This window comes from Dendrobates tinctorius, unplaced genomic scaffold, assembly GCF_039654945.1.
Source record: "Dendrobates tinctorius isolate UK_male_01 unplaced genomic scaffold, ASM3965494v1 ptg000058l, whole genome shotgun sequence".
Classification (NCBI taxonomy): domain Eukaryota; kingdom Metazoa; phylum Chordata; class Amphibia; order Anura; family Dendrobatidae; genus Dendrobates; species Dendrobates tinctorius.
Window position 1 is genome coordinate 493,829 of NW_027361726.1, and position 13,028 is coordinate 506,856.

The 13,028-nt window shown below is 44.0% G+C and overlaps 1 protein-coding gene across 2 annotated transcripts in view; it reads left to right on the forward strand.

Annotated features, from left to right (window-relative positions):
• Nucleotides 1-11,761, forward strand: part of FRMD6 (FERM domain containing 6) — a 69,632-nt gene extending 57,871 nt beyond the window's left edge. For both annotated transcript variants that reach the window (XM_073577905.1, XM_073577906.1), the window contains 4 exons: nt 4,800-5,135; nt 6,698-6,817; nt 7,919-8,010; nt 8,107-11,761. In XM_073577905.1, coding sequence (XP_073434006.1) covers nt 4,800-5,135; nt 6,698-6,817; nt 7,919-8,010; nt 8,107-8,388 — 830 coding nt within the window. In that variant the 3' untranslated portion in view covers nt 8,389-11,761. The remainder of the gene's footprint in view (nt 1-4,799; nt 5,136-6,697; nt 6,818-7,918; nt 8,011-8,106) is intronic.
• The last annotated feature ends 1,267 nt before the right edge of the window (nt 11,762-13,028 follow it).

Sequence of the window (13,028 nt, forward strand, 5' to 3'; positions counted from 1 at the left end):
GTCAGAACCAGAGAGCTGAGTGGATTTGCCCTGACTTGCATACCAATGATCCCTTTAACAGAATCCTGGGGTCAGAACCACAGCGCTGAGTGAAACGGTCTTAACTTCCATACCGGGGGATAACTTTAAGAGAGGCCTGGGGTCAGAACCAAAGCTCTGGATGGATTTGCCCTGATTTCCATACCAATGATCCCTTTAATAGAAGCCTTGGGTCAGAATCAGAGCACTGAGGGATTTGCCCTATCTTCCATACCGGAGATCCCTTTAAGATACCCTGGAGTCAGAACCACAGCGCTGAGTGGAATGGTCCTAACTTCCATACCAGGGATCCCTTTAAGAGAGACCTGGGGTCAAAACCAAAGTGCGAGATGGATTTGCCCTAACTTCCATACCAATGATCCCTTTAAGAGAGGCCTGGAGTCAGTATCAGAGCGCTGAGGGATTTGCTGTAACTTCCATACCGGAGATCCCTTTAACAGGGAAGATGTGACTATGGGATGGAGGATGTGTATATGGGCACAGGAGGGGGGGATTCATTTCTGTCATGCGCTCTCTGCTCCTTTTTGGGGGGCAGAAAATGGCTGGGAGCTTATGTTCCCGGGGATGCTAGATTTCTCCCACCATGTCAGTGTCTGCTGAGGTGTTGTTTAGTGGGAAAACTGTTGCTCATCGCAACCCATCAATCACAGCTCAGCTTCTTTTAAACAGCTCTGGTGAAATGAAAGATGCTTCATGATTGATTGGAGATACGCACACACACGCACACACACGCGCGCACACACACACACACACACACATTCAAATATATATAATAAATATATATTATGTATGTATGTGTGTATATATATATATAGGTCGCCCTCCCAGGGCTGTGGGGTACTCGGTACCGGGCCCGATGAGCTTCAATAGGAGATGTCACGGCAGCTGTGACCCGGCCCGTGGCCCTGGGCGCCCATTGTAGAAGGGGTTGTTTCAGTGTGCTTGTTGTGATGAAAGTTTATAAGTGAGTCGTGACGCCACCTGTGGTGTTCGGCAATGAAGATGTAAGCCGACGCTGCAGACAGATCCTCTGGGACAGATGGTGTGGTGCAGCAGTGATGGTATAGCTCTCCACAGGCAGGGCTGTAGTCCCAGGGCAGAGTAAATGTAGTGTCAGGTACAAGGGGTGTAGTAGTGTTGGGCAGGTTGGCGCAGGAATAAGCGGAGGACACCAAGGCATGTAGTTCCAAAGCTTTACTCACAGTTGTACAAACAGGTGCCTGCCTCCGTGCCGTGTCCTCCCGGGTCAGGGACTCTGTCAACCTCCAGGCCAGATGGAATACTCCTTTCCAACACTCTGCCAACATGTACATTTCTGAACGTCTCCTCTTATGGCGCCTTTAGGTGAAGTACTCCTAGTACTGAGTTACACGGGAGTTCCTCCTGTCCGATGTTCTTATGAACTCTACTTGTACGGCAGACAGCTGTAGCCTGCTTCGGGGACTCCTTGCTACTAAGTCCCGGCTCACTATTATGTTGCTGTTGTGCCCCCAAGTCTTGTGTGAGAATAAAGTGGTCACTACTTCTATTTCTCCGGTGTCTGCTGCAGGACCATTAGTATTTGTACAACCTCGGGAACCGGGCCCCGGCCTTGCGCTTAGAACTTCTAGGAAGGGTTCTCTTCTAACCCACGTCCTCTGTTCTCTTTACTCCTCACGTTCCGCACTGATCTTCCTCTCTATGGAGAGTCAGGCTTCCAGTCTACGTTGCGCTCTCTCTCTCTCTCTTCCTTTCCCGTGCCAGCAGACCCAGGTCACTGGGATCTGCTGCAGCACTTCCATCCATCTATCCCTCTCTCCATGGATCTTCTTCTCTCCAACTCTCTAACCATCTGACTGACCCAACTCAACTAACTGTCGTCCTAAACTCTTCCCGCTCTTTGTAATGTCATCTAACCACCCACCTCCCAGGACGTTTCGTGTTCCAAGCAGGGAGCCACCAATGGGTGCTTTGCAATACTCCAAGCAGGGAGCCGCCAAAGGTGCTTTGCTATACTACTTTGTGGTGTGGGGTGCAGGTGTTGGAGTATGGTCAGGAGTCTCCACCTTACCTGGATGGTGGGATACCACACCTCAGGAGGCGGTGCAGTATCTCTGTGGCGACTGAGCCTCAGGGGCGCCACATATATATAATGTCCCTCATCCTAGCCCCATCCTGGTATATACAGCGAAGGAAATAATTCTTTGATCCCTTGCTGGTTTTGTAAGTTTGCCCATTGACAAAGACATACCGTAAACAGTCTATAATTTTAAGGGTAGGTTAATTTTAACATTGAGAGATAGAATATCAAAAATAAAATCCAGAAAATCACATTGTATAAATTATATAAATTTATTTGCATTTTTCAGTCAGAAATAATTATTTATTTGATCTTTCTGGCAAACAAGACTTAATACTTGGTGGAAAAAACCCTTGTTGCCAAGCACAGCAGTCAGACATTTTTTGTAGTTGATGAGGTTTGCGCACATGTCAGGAAGAATTTTGGTCCACCCCTCTTTGCAGATCATCTCTAATTCATTAAGATTTTGAAGCTGTTGCTTGGCAACTCGGAGCTTCAACTCCCTCCATAAGCTTTCTATGGCAGAGTTCCCCAACTCCAGTCCTCAAGGCCCACCAACAGATCATGTTTTCAGGATTTCCTTAGTATTGCTCAGGTGATAATTTCTTCACCTGTGCAATACAAAGGAAATCCTGAAAACATGATCTGTTGGTGGGCCTTGATGACTGGAGTTGGGGAACCGTGTTCTATGGGATTAAAGCCTGGAGACTGACTAGGCCACTCCATGACCTTGTTGTGCTTCTTTTTGAGTCACTCCTTTGTTGCCTTGGCTGTATGCTTTGTGTCATTGTCTTGCTGGAAGACCCAGCCACGACTGAATTTTTAATGTACTGGCGGAGGGAAGGAGTTTGTCACTCAGGATTTTACGGTACATGGCTCCATCCATTCTCCCATTGATGCGGTGAAGTAGTCCTGTGCCCTTAGCAGAGAAACACCCCCAAAACATGTTTCCACGTCCATGCTTGACAGTGGGGACGGTGATCTTTGGGTCATAGGCAGCTTTTCTCTTCCTCCAAACACGGCGAGTTGAGTTAATGCCCAAGAGTTCAATTTTTGTCTCATCTGACCACAGCACCTTCTCCCAGTCACTCACAGAATCATCCAGGTGTTCATTTATCAAGCTTGTCACCAAGATGGTCACCACCTATCTTGAAAAGTTCCCCCCTCCCATATACTAATGTGCCACGAACAGGAAGTTGATATCACCCACCATTCCCATTTTATTTAGGTGTATCCATATAAATGGCCCACCCTGTATAATACACCGCCCATAGTCATCCATAAAGTATAATGCATGGCCCATAGTCATCCATAAAGTATAATGCACAGCCCATATTTATTCATAAAGTATAATGTACAGCCTATAGTCATCCACAAAGTATAATGCACAGCCCATAGTCATCCATGTACTAGTATGGCCACTGATTTTTTTTTTTTTTTTTTCTGTTAAATGCTCCCCTTCGCTTCAGCGTGTATCGTCCTGTGAAGTCTGCTGTTGACTTCGGCATTCAATGGCAGCGTGCCATATGCCTTGTCACATGCACGCTGACGTCACCTGCTGGCCTCTGATTGGCCGGCAGTGTGTATCGTGGGTGTGCACCCAATGTGTCTGCCTGCAATACTTTTCCACTAGATGTGTGTCGTCATATGCACATCCACTTGAAGTTTCCTGGTCGCAGTGACCACGGTTGTTACACTGTTGGGTGCTAAAAATTTCGTCTGACCCATTTTTGGGGGTTTTGTGTGAAATTATGCCCAATTTGCCCTTTTTTCACTTTTTTTTTTGTGTTCCAATGCACACAAAGGAAATAAACCCATGTATAACAAAACATGGGGAATTGCAAGAAGTTTCTGGGAGACATGCTTCTTTTTCTGAAACCATTTCAAGGGTGCCAATACTTTCAGCCATGACTGTAGATCCCAGACGAGACCACCTAAACATATGTAGTCTTCAGACTAGACCCCTATACAAATACAGACCAGACCTCCTAAACAAATACATATGAGCCCCTAAACACTTACAGACCCAAGACCAGACCCTCTCAACACCTACAGACTCCAGACCCCTTATACACATACAGATGTGTACATAAATGTTTCTTTCAGATCCATTACACTACCGTAATAGGGGGAACCAAGATCTGAGCATCCAAAAATGCAGACCCCAAAGCCAAACTTTGTAAAAAAAAAAAAAAAAAGTAGACAGCTTAAAAAAAGTTACCTCAGAACAGACCCCCTTGCATGTTTATAGACCCCCATATTAATGACCTTAGACTGGACCCTTAGCCGCCCTTTCACAGACCTCACGCTCTTGTTCACGTACTGATCTCTCCTCCTTCTCCATCAGCACTTTGTCTGCAGTGCCTGGGAGCAGAGGGGTGCAGGAACGGGGGAAGAGGTGGCGTGCACAGCTATTTGACAACTTTTAGGGGGAAGATCCCATCCTTTTTTTCCTGGAAGTCTCCTTGTCATTGCTGGGAGATTTGACAAGTACAGTCACACCAGACATAAGATCTCATAAAACTTGGTAGCTTAGTGCCTGCCTCCATCCATTGCCCATCAGCCATGAGCGACGGAAGGACACCCTCTCTTATGGCTTCCCCAGAGTTAGAGGGGATGTTTAGCAGGTGCTACTACAACCCTATTTGAAGATAATCTCTGTCAAAATGGTAGAAAATGAGAATTGTTATTGATTTTACAGAGCAGAAGCAATACAGGGAGTCGTACATCAGCGACACATTGGATCACGACATGGATCAGCTGGAAAAGAGGTTGAGAGCGAGTGGAAGCAGCGCAGGGAGCGTGAAACACAAGAGGCTCTCCTGGCACTCCACGGCCAGTCACAGCAGCTCGCACACCTCAGGGATAGAGGCGGACACCAAGCACAGGGACATCGGAGCAGAGGACAGCTTCTCTGGGACATTACTGCACCGCAAGCTGAAAACCTGCAGCTCCATGACTTCTCACAGCAGCTCCCACACCTCCGGGGCAGAGAGTGCCGGCAAGGACAGGCTGGAGGATGACTCGCAAGATGACGGTAATCTACGCTGATGGCCTTACCGCCTCATTCACATCATTCACATCCACACTGCTAGCATGGGCCCCAACATAAAAAAAATTAGCTTCAAATTGGAGTATAGTAAATCTCCCAAAATCTGATTTTGGTAGATTAGCTCAAGTCACGGGGAGGGGAGCAAATTTGATTTGTATCAAATGATTATTGGAGACTGAAATAATTTCAACCTATGATTATGAGTTGATTGCTACCAAAAGTTGCTGTGAAGAAAGGCAGCAGATCTGCTGTGTGTGGCAAAGTACAATTCTTTTATTAGGACTCATTAAACTGCCCTATAAACACTTTACTACAGTCATGTGCTCACAAAGCAAGGTAGAAAGGCACATCACTGGTATACACTACCAGTATGTCACAGGTGAGAGTGCTGGCCGAGGTACACTGACTGATGATACACAAACTGGTAATATTTATTATTTTTTTTTCTTAAATTTACTCATTTTTGTTTCTATTCAGAAAAAAATGCAGAAACCGCCATGGGTACCTGACAAACCCCATTATAAGCCAATATAATCTACAGTACCAGGATTCATTCAGATCTTTCTGAAAATCGTTCATCATGATGCTAACGTGACCTGCATCTGCTGATTGTATTAAATTAATTCATAAAAAAATAAATTGATGTAAATTAGATCATCCAGGACAGGGTTAGAAAAAAAAAATTATACTTGTCTTTCCTCTGCCCTCCACATACTTGACACAATCAGCTCTGCTATGTTTTATCTTCGATTCAGCCTGGACTTACATTGACTGGGTCCCATGTCGTCACATGGAGCGCAGTGAACTTCACTGCCGTGCATCGCTTCCACATGACATTGTGGTGCATGCCTAATGATTGGAAGACCTGGCCAGAAAGAACACGGAAGACTCAGTCGGGGGTCCTTCTTCCAAAATAAACTGCAAAGAATTCTATTTCCGGTGAATCCAAATTTGTTTGTATCATTTGAGGCCATTTCGACTCTGAACCCTTCCATGGGATGTCATGGGTAGGATTTACCTGCTTCTAGAAGTGCCAGAAACTGGCCAATTGCCCCTGTCCTTGGAGAGGCAAAAAAGACTAATTGGGTACGTTCCCATTGGTCACATGCAGCATTGGCAAAACGTAGATGTGGAATTTGTTGCAGTAATGACACATTTTTGCACTGATAAAATATGGCAGATTTTTCTCCAAGTGTTTGGATGAAATTTTCATAAAATCCACAAAGGTATTAAGATGGTGCGGATTTTCCATCTTAGAGAAAATCTGCAGTGGATGTGAAATTGAGTCAATTTATGCTGCAGATTTTCACTGCAATTTCACCCATTGCAGCAAAATCTGCACCATATGGTGTGTGTTTTACTCCATGTGCGCAGAGCCAAAGTGTGGCAGGGAACGACAGACGGACGTCTGGTAAGTGACCAACTAGAGGGCTTTTTTGGCAAACTTATGTAACCTGTGGGGTCTTCTATGTAAAATTCCTAGGTGGGGGAAGAAGCCTTTGGAATATATTAGTACCTTTAATAAACTATTGCGATTTTTCTCGCAGAGATCGAGATGCTGGTAGATGACCCTAAGGACATGGATCTGCCTCTGGATGTTAGTCCTGACCTGTGTATTTACATCACGGAAGACATGTTGGTCTCGCAGCAAGCAAATGGATATTCTGGTGCGTGTGCAATAAGTGGCTTTATTTTCGGAAGGTTCACTACCCTTTCGCTATCACCATCTGAAAGTCTTTCATATACTAGGTCCCACCGATGCCAAATGAAAGGAATTGCACCTTAGTTTTACTCTAAATCAAGCTGAGCTGCAATACCAGACTCAACCTGTGGGCAGGTGAGCCGCTGTTTCTTGGAGAAAGCAGCCACCTATCCATGACTATGTATTAAATTGTGTTAAAAAATTTATTTTTTTTATTATGAAGTGGTTTAAAAATAAAGCTACAAGCAAGAAAAGAGATGTCAGGGGCCCATTCCCTATTTTTGGTGAAGCGACTGTCACACATGTATGGCGCCCTCTATTGAAATCAGTAAATGGAACAAACAAATGTCATCTGACTTATTTGGACTGTCTGTTGGGATCCCTACATCAGGGGTCACAGGGGTCTGAGCAGTCTGAGCATCTCTTCTCTGTGACTGCCTTTTGGGATCCCTACATCAGGGGTCTGTGCATCTCTTCTCTGTGACCGCCTGTTGGGATCCCTACATCAAGGGTCACATGGGTCTGATCATCTCTTCTCTGTGATCGCCTGTTGGGATTCCTACATCAGGGGTCTGACCATCTTTTCTCTGTGACCGCCTGTTGGGATCCCTACAACATTAGTCTGAGCATCTATTCTCTGTGATCGCCTGTTGGGATCCCTACATCAAGGGTCACAGGGGTCTGAGCATCTCTTCTCTATGACTGGCTTTTGGGATCCCTACATCATTGGTCACAGGGTTCTGAGCATCTCTTCTCTGTGACCACCTGTTGGGATCCTTACCACATTGGTCTGAACATCTGTTCTTTGTGATCGCCTGTTGGGATCCCTACATCAATGGTCACAGGGGTCTGAGCATCTCTTCTCTGTGACCACCTGTTGGGATCCCTACCACATTTGTCTGAACATCTGTTCTTTGTGATCGCCTGTTGGGATCCCTACATCAAGGGTCACAGGGGTCTGAGCATCTCTTCTCTGTGGCTCATGTTCTGAATGCCATAGTAGTCATTTAATGGAGATATAGGAATCTGGCGTGGTATTAATATGGGCCCACCTTCTCTTTTGTAGGATTAGTAGTCAAAGAAGTAAACTCGTCCACCTCCAGCTCTTCAGAAACCGTGGTGAAGCTCCGAGGTCAGAGCATTGACTCGTTGCCACAGGTGAGTAATGGCGACCTCCTGCCTCATTGCATCCAGCCTTGGTTCTCTGATGATGCGCGATGAAGTTGTATCCCTAAACTCAATGTTGCTTTCCAGACTGCTTGTAGGAAACCTAAGACCTCGAAGGATCGGCACAGCCAGAGCCTGGACGACATCCGCCTGTACCAGAAGGACTTTCTGCAGATGGCCGGCCTGTGCCAGGACACTACCCAGAGCTTCACCTTTGGCTGTGGCCATGACGCAGACAACAGAGGCCTTTACTGTAACGGGTGCTCCCAGCAGTGCGTCACCATGCAGGAGCCTTTCGTGGCCAAGAAAGCTAGCAAATACTTTTCTTTGGACCTTACCCACGATGAAGTCCCGGAGTTTGTAGTGTGAACTGTCCTCTAATATCCCAGGCCTGGATGTCTGCAATCCCCTTCATTATCCTGTAGGAAGATTGGATCTTTCTACCTTTTTTATTTTATTTTTTTTTGCTTTATACTTTTTATATTTTTTGATACTAAAATGAAAGCCGAGGGGACTTTACTTGTGTACAGCTCAATATTGTGTGTTGTATCGCATCAATACTAGGTACGGTGTCCACGCCAACGTCGACTCGCCACGTATGCCAAAGAGCCGCCGACTGCGCCATAGCGGCGGGAGACTAGTGGTCTTCTCATATTCCTTGGAGTGAAAAGTATTTTTGTAAGTAAAAAGGACAACAGTGGGTTAGCAAGAATATTAATTATAGGGGCCTATATGAGGGGGCATATAGGGGCCTATTTACTGTTCTGGACCCCTACACAGACCCCGGGATCTGGATGATAAATGGATGCCTAATGCTCGGAATTCTGGCTCTGGATTGGAAGTTGTTGGGGCAGATTAATGTGGTTGCGATGCGTTATCATAGCTAAATCGTGATTTAAAAAAAAACAGCGTGAGGACGTGCCCTTTGGCCATATTCACACTATGCAATCTGGAATCGCAGATCAAAAGGCTGAAAATTTTTCTATTTTTCAGTGATTTTTAATTATTTTTTCCCTTTTTTTCTGGGAGAAAAAAACTGCAGCTCAAACATATCGTGTGAACATGGTCATAATAGTAAAATTATTTTTTGTTGCCCAAAGCAAATAATCGCAGCGCAACTCCCGTTTTACCAGAGCAGTTAAAGAAATGACAGCGAATCTGAATTTTTTTCAGAATTTTTAATTTTGCAAGTAAAAGGGGCAGTCAATCCAGACATTATTTTAATGAATTATTTTGAGGGTCAGAAATGGAGTTAAAATAATTAAAACCCCTTTTTTTAGTTTAGATTTGGACTGAATCGAATTTTAGAGAAATCTATCCGAATTACATTTTTGGGAGATTCACTCATTCTTGATTGCTATGATCAGCAAAGACAAGTTTTTCTTGATAAATTGGCCCCAACATCTTGGTCACGTCCTACAATGTAACAGAGTCCAGGCAGTGAAATTCTTTAATAGTAGTGGCCCCCTCTTACCTCTCGGGCCCCTGTTCAGGTTGTACATGTAGTAGGAGTTGACCCTGCTCCCCATATGGATATCTCTCCTAAAAAAAAAGAAAAAAAAGTGCCAAAAGTTTTTCTCATTCAGAGCCATAGAGATTGCAACATCGCCACCTAGGGGGAGAAATCTGTAAGAAAAGGATTTTGTATAAGGGTGTTTTATAGGGGTCCAGGAGTCCGTCTCAGACCTCGATGTCACTGTGCCAAGACGTTTCTCTACATCAGGGATCGTTTCACGTTTATTGCTCTTTAAAATTGTGAAAAATAAGGGAAAAAAATGTGGAATATTTTTCATGGTCATTTTTTGGTATTTTCTACCTCTCTCGCCATCCAGCCGCTAAAAGCTAAGATCCACCTGTTCCAGGGACTGCGACATGACACAACGCTAGATCTGTGCATCAGCCGCTATACTTTGTATGATATATGCAATGTCAAATTTGGTAGAAAAGTTGGGTAATTATCTTGGCTGAAATTTAAAGGGAACCTGTCAGCAGTTTTGGCCGCCATAAGATGCAGCCACTGCCTTTCAGGGCTGATATACAGCATTCTATAATGCTGGAGATAAGCCCCCGATCCGACCTGAAAGATAAGATAAATATGTTTTATTATACTCACCCCGGGGGGGCGGTCCGGTCCGATGGGTGTCGCAGGTCCGGGTCCGGCGCCTGCCATCTTCTTGCGATGCCGCCCTCCTGCTTGCTTCATCGAGCTCCTGCGCAGGCCTACTGATCTGCCCTGTTGAGGGTCGTGTAAAGTACTGCAGTGCGCAGGTGCTGCTGGGTCTTTCTGACCTTTATTTTTCTTCTCTTGCAGGTTGGATCGGGGGCTTATCTAGAGCATTATAGAATGCTGTAAATAAGCCCTGAAAGGTAGTGGCCGTATTTTATATCGGCCAAAACTGCTGACAGGTTCCCTTTAAAGCGACACTTCACCTTTAATGTAAATCAGAAAAAATGTTAATTGGAAACCGTCAGCAAGCAGAAAACATTGATGGATTTTAGTTATTTTTTATTATAATTATGGCTTGTGTAAACAGTTCATTCCATCGATACCTGATGGTGGCTAATACTGACCTATCCAGGTAATCTTATAACCAGGGGCCATTAGGGCCCTAAGGGTATATGACAAGAAGGTGGTAGACGGCCCCTTAATCACTCACACTTTGCTTTTAATCATAGCTGTAGCTTAAATTTCTGTAGTCAAGTCTAGTAGTTTTTAAAGGGCCCCTTACCTTTAACCCTTGGGGAGCCCCGATCGGTCTCATTAGGCCCTTGATTATGACATATTTTTGCACTTATCAATAGCATATCTCATCCTTTTACCTTCTCTGCTGTTTTCATTATTAGTTTTAATTTGGAAACCATCAACAAGCTGATATTGGCTGTTTTTCTATTTTACAAGATCAGTCACCATCAGCTTGCTGATAGCCGTTTTTCAATTTAGAAACTGTTTTCATTCCTTTTTAGCAGTTTTCTAACTTGGAGACCACCAACAAGCTGCTGTTGACTGATCGTGTAAGCTCTTTGTAGTCAGTACAGCACATCTGTAATACTTCCACATTCCCTTCTTTGCTGTTTTCATTCATTTTTTTTTTAACCAAAGAAGCTAATGTGGATGTACTACAGATGAGCTGCATTGACTACAAAGAGAACATATAATATCAGTCAACAGCAGCTTGTTGCTGGTCTCCAAGTTAGAAAAATGCTAAAAATGAATGAAAACGGTTGCCAAGATGAAAAACGGCAAAAAGTGAATGAAAACGGCAGAGAAAATAATGAGGATGTATTACAGATGTTCTGCATTGACTATGAAGAGAGCATAGATCTGTCAGCAGCTGCTTGTTGATTGTTTCCAAGTTGAAAAACTGTTAAAAAGTAGGCAAAACAGGTGAGAAAGTAATGAGGATGTATTACAGATATACATTGGCTATAAGGGGTGTAATTAAAGGTGAAGTTTCACTTAAAGATGTATTTCTGTTCCTGTATACATATATACCGCACTTGGCCATTGTTGCCTGCTCTTTTCTTACTTCTGATCCTTCTCTGACTGTAACCCGGAGCCCTGCAGTGTTTTATGATATATTGTAGTTTGCAGATATCTCGCTTGTAGTATAGCTGTATATACTTATGGGTCTTATAGATCCTATATTAAAGTCACCTATCCCACCCCTTTTATATTCAATTAAAGGGATAATATATTTTATATATTGTGCAGACAATCCATTAAATGATATTTGTACAAGAAGACTAACAACTTTTTTTTTGCACAAAATCAATACTGAACCCATCAGGATACGTCGAGTTGTGAAGCTTCCAGCGAGGGTCCCTAAATGTGGTCACTTAAAGGGACACTAAATGTGCAAGATATGAATGGTTATTTTAAAGGGACACTAAAACTCCAAGCTCAACCAATCTACTGTTCCCTGGTATCAGCCATGAAGCCCCCCTCCCCCTGTGATCAGTGCTAAGAATCTCCCAATGGTTACAGCGGCTTGTCTTATGGCACAGTTCGCCGTTTTAGTGGCTCTTTAAAAGATTGGAAAAATATGCGTCCAAAAACAACGCCACACCCGTAGATAGGTTTTAAGGGTATTGCAGCTCGGCCCCATTTACTTCCTTGGCACTTAGGTGCAATACCAGACCCAACCTGTTGATAAAGGTGGCGCTGTTTTTTTTGGAAAAAAAAAAAGCAATAACTATTATTTATATGTGAGAAGGGGAAGTGTCTGTTTACATTTTTTTATTTGACTTGTTCGGTGTTTTTTGAGTTGTCCATTTTTGTGTGTTCAGGCGTAGAGCAGATCTTCTGTTGCTCTGTGCGCCATCTATAGGCATTTTTTAAATTAGCTGCCATTGTCCTGCCACAGCTGTGCGGCTGCTTGCCGTGCCGGTGTCACCACCAGGAATGGGGGGGAATGGAGTGAGTGTGAACAGTTGCCATTGTTTCGGGACATTCCCCGGAGTCAGTGCCGCCTCCGCAGCTGCTGTTGATGACTGTGTTATGTTCGACAGTTACATGGGAGAGCACAATGGATGCGTACGCTCATCGGAAAGCCGTCAGCCGTCCTCTCCACACTTTTTTTTTTGTCTGGTCTTGCAGTATTAACCCCTTTACCCCAAGGGTGGTTTGCACGTTTATGACCGGGCCAATTTTTGCAATTCTGTCCCTTTATGAGGTCATAACTCTGGAACACTTCCATGGATCCCGGTGATTCTGACATTGTTTTCTTGTGACATATTGTACTTCATGATAGTGGTAGCATTTATTTGATATAACGTGTGTTTATTTGGGAAAAAATAGAAATTTGGCAAAAATTTAGCAATTTTCCAACTTTGAATTTTCATGCCTTTTAAATCACAGAGAGCTGTAACACAAAACACTTAATAAGTAACATTTCCCACATGTCTACTTTACATCAGCACAATTTTGGAAACAACGGTTTTTTTATATAAAGGGTTAAAAGTTAAACAGTGATTTCTCATTTTTACAACACTTTTTTTTTTTTAGGGAC